A 3537-nucleotide genomic window follows, 5' to 3' on the forward strand; every position below is an offset into this window, starting at 1 on the left:
TGTTTCCAAATTATTATTATAAGGAGAGATGTCTGATGTAGGATCAACATGACATTGTACTAACCAGTAACCCATGCTGTGTATGGAACCTGATACTTGTAGGCCCTGCTTGCTCATTTTATATTTATGATTTGTGTAAAAGTTTTTACTTTTGGGGTTTAGGATCCAAGTAAAATACATAGATAAAATTCACAAGAAAAAAGAATGTGGTAATAGTTGAGTGTGCGTGGTACATTTTTATGTTTCCTCCATCAGAGGTATTCTATTGCCCATGATTCTAGTTCATTCAGTTATATTCTATGAAATGACATATTTGTTTGTAATAGGTGTCAAAATTTTCTTTTGCAGTTCACTGATAATTTATTTAGTTTGTAAATTGTCTTTCTGATTTTAATAGTAAATGAGACCACAATACAATCATGATCTTTGATTAAAACCAGTGTAAATCCCCTTTGGAGTCTTGATGAATTTAAGAATGATTTCGTTTGATTTTAACTTATATTTAGAATTGCATTTCTTTCTAATGGTTAACCGAAAACCATTTTTGATTCTGACACATTTTTTTTGCATCATATTTACTGTTAACTGTAGACGGTGTTTGCTTATTAGAAAAGTCTTGTTATAATGTGATAATGGTCTTAATCATATTCCTTTTTTTGCTAAAAAGAAAAGAAAAGAATTCACCTGTTTGCTTTTAGTTACTTATCCACATGTTCTGTATTTCATTGCTATGTTGGATACAAGTAACAAATTATTCAATATTGCTAGAAAACAACTTCCATTACAGGTATATAGTGCTTTTGAATACATTTTCAAGGATAATATCCTTTGCGATATTTTCTTATTTGCCAATAGTTGGGATTCATCAAATGATATGATTCCCATCTACTGTTCTATCCACAAAGCTATAAGAAATTAAATAACATATTTCCTAAATCCATCTTTGACTTGCAGGTGATGGTGGTGAAATAACCACAGCCCATATACTTCTTGGGATTTGGTCTGAAGTGGAATCCCCTGGTCATAAGATATTGTCCATCCTTGGCTTTAATGATGAAATAGCTAAAGAGCTGCAATCATTAATTTCTAAACCCGGTTTCAAGGATGATTGATGTTGAGCTTTTAGATCTATGAAAAAAATAATTTTGATTTGAGTGTATTGTGATAATTAATTTGATGTAATTGTATAATAGTTAGATAAACGGGCTTTTTATGCCCTATTGGTTAATTTACTATTTTCCAAAGATGAAGTCCGTCCCACTCACTGTATCCACTGATAACTTTTTGGAGGATTCACCTTTTTCAATAATTTTTAGGGAAAAAACAATGTGTTGTTTCTCATTTTCATTGGATACCAAGTTGATTGGATGAGGTAGGTTCTACACCTGATCCAATTGTTGAGAAAAGTTGGTTTTGTGCCCAAGAAATGGTGAGTAAAAAAATAGTTTTTTATACAAAAAAATCCTAGATCAAAGAAACACATGGGGTGTTTGAGACGTTTCAAATTTGTTCTCAGCTCCACACCAAATATTTGGAGATATACATGCATTAAAGGGGTGATAAGGATGTTAGAACATACTTCTAAACTTCTTCATGGACATGATTTACGTCATGTCTTGGAACTTCCTGCACCTGTGCACAAACCAATGTTTGAGCTTTGGCAGCTTCATCCATCCAATTTATTCTTGCAATGAATGTTAATAAAAAAATAAAGCAGCTAACAACACCAATCAAGAGCCCTACCAACAATCCAGCAAGACCTAGGTGAAGCTTAAACGCAAAAACCAAATCCAAAGGAAGTGCTATGAAATAGAATCCACAAAGATTTGCATACATGCCAAGCCAAGGTCTCGCTGTTCCTCGGACTATGCCACCACAAATATTCAATGGAAAATTGAACACTTCCACGAAAGCCATCAGCAACATCATCTTCTTCACTCCCTTTATAATGCTGGCGTCGTGGCTGAACACTGCACCCCAAGTTCCCCTTGCAGCAACCATTACCGAGCTGCCGATGCTTCCTGTGATGATGGCAATTGCCATGGACACGCATGCTGATCGGTAAGCTTGGCCGGGTTGGTTTGCACCAAGCTCGTTTGAGACACGGGTGGATACAGAGGTGCCTAGAGACAACATCACTGAGTAAAGCAAGTAATCAAAGTTGAGCACTATGGCTAGAACTCCAAGCGATTGCTTCGCACTCGACAAGTGCCCGGCAAGCAAGACAAGAATCTCATAGCACCACCACTCAAGGCATGTGTTGAGGCAGCATGACCCACAAAGCTTGAGAAGCACAATCCAGTCGATGATATGCTGATCCCACCACCCTCCTTCCTTCCACCTGCTTCCATTTCTTTTACTACATTCAAGAATCCAAACATAAGTAGCCAGCAGAATAACAACCACCAAATCAGTTATCCAAACTGCCATCGCAACTCCTCGGAGCCCCATGGCCTTGGAGAGTAGTATGTTAACCGGTACATGAAAAGCGAGCGATATAGCCGAGGAGAACAAGGTAGGCAGGGTAATGCACTGAGAGCTCAAGTATGCTCTCAAGGGACAGAGTAATGAGGTGACAACCAAGTTAGGTAAGAGATACCTAACATAAGATTTGGCCACAATTGCTATTTCTTGTTGCTGGCCAAGGAGAATCAAGATCTTATCAATGTTAAGCCACAAGAAAGATATAGGAATTGTTACCATTAGCAACAAAAGAGTTGTCATGGGAAGGGTCTTGTGAAGGAGCTTAATGTTCTTAGCTCCATGAGCTTGTCCGCAAAGAGGTTCCATGGCGCCACATAGACCATTCAACACGGACAATCCGGTGACATTAGTGAAAGACAAGCCGAGGGATCCGGCTGCCAGGTTAAGCTCGCCAAGGCGGCTTAAAAAGGCTGTAGTGATGGCTGTCTTGGCAAACCAAGCCAAGTTCATGGCCACTAGAGGGAGGGCTATTCCACGCTGAGCTCGAAGCTCGGCGAGCACCATCTTGACAAGAGGTTGTTGTGGAGGTGGTGAGGAGGGATGTGACAGTGCATGTGGTTGGTTAGCCTTATCGGTTATGGTTTGGTCGTCTTCTCCCAGTGACATTTTTGCTGAGATAATGGTTTTTGGATGGTTCATGATATTTGCTAGAAGGTGAGTGCATGAGTTTCGTGATGAGTGGGACTTGGGAGTTGTCGTTTTTTAAGGAGGAGGATTATATTCAGTGGTATCATCAGCACGTAACTAGGATTTTGTTCTTTGCTGAAAAATAAAGGTTGTGGGTTAGACATTTGATTTATATAATTTTGTTTTTGTCCCATATTTTTCAGTATGGTAAACTAATAATTATTTTATCGTAAATTTGAGCTTCATTTAATAATTCTGTCGTTGACTAATAAATTGCTATATATACAAAATAATATTTAAACTCTCATCACTTAAACGGACAAAAGAACTAACCGATCAAGCACAGTAAATTTGATTTGATTTATATACTAATTACAAAAAAAAAATTCAAGAATTAATAATTTTAATTTATATTGATCAACACAT

At 37.6% G+C, this 3537-nt stretch overlaps 2 protein-coding genes across 3 annotated transcripts in view; one reads left to right on the top strand and one right to left on the bottom strand.

The window, feature by feature from the left end:
• LOC107630388 (ATP-dependent Clp protease ATP-binding subunit CLPT2, chloroplastic) overlaps positions 1-1382 on the top strand; it is a 4655-nt gene extending 3273 nt beyond the window's left edge. For both annotated transcript variants that reach the window (XM_016333505.2, XM_016333497.2), the window contains exon 5: positions 955-1382. In XM_016333505.2, coding sequence (XP_016188991.1) covers positions 955-1112 — 158 coding nt within the window. In that variant the 3' untranslated portion in view covers positions 1113-1382. The remainder of the gene's footprint in view (positions 1-954) is intronic.
• LOC107630380 (protein DETOXIFICATION 56) lies at positions 1490-3257 on the bottom strand. Its single transcript, XM_016333489.2, has one exon. It carries the CDS (start codon positions 3121-3123, stop codon positions 1582-1584), a length of 1542 nt encoding a protein of 513 aa, XP_016188975.1. The 5' UTR covers positions 3124-3257; the 3' UTR covers positions 1490-1581.

Source organism: Arachis ipaensis, chromosome B01 (assembly GCF_000816755.2).
Source record: "Arachis ipaensis cultivar K30076 chromosome B01, Araip1.1, whole genome shotgun sequence".
Lineage (NCBI taxonomy): Eukaryota > Viridiplantae > Streptophyta > Magnoliopsida > Fabales > Fabaceae > Arachis > Arachis ipaensis.

Coding starts and splice junctions, on each gene's coding strand:
- LOC107630380 (XM_016333489.2), bottom strand. CDS start 3,123: ATGAACCATCCAAAAACCATTATCTCAGCAAAAATGTCACTGGGAGAA.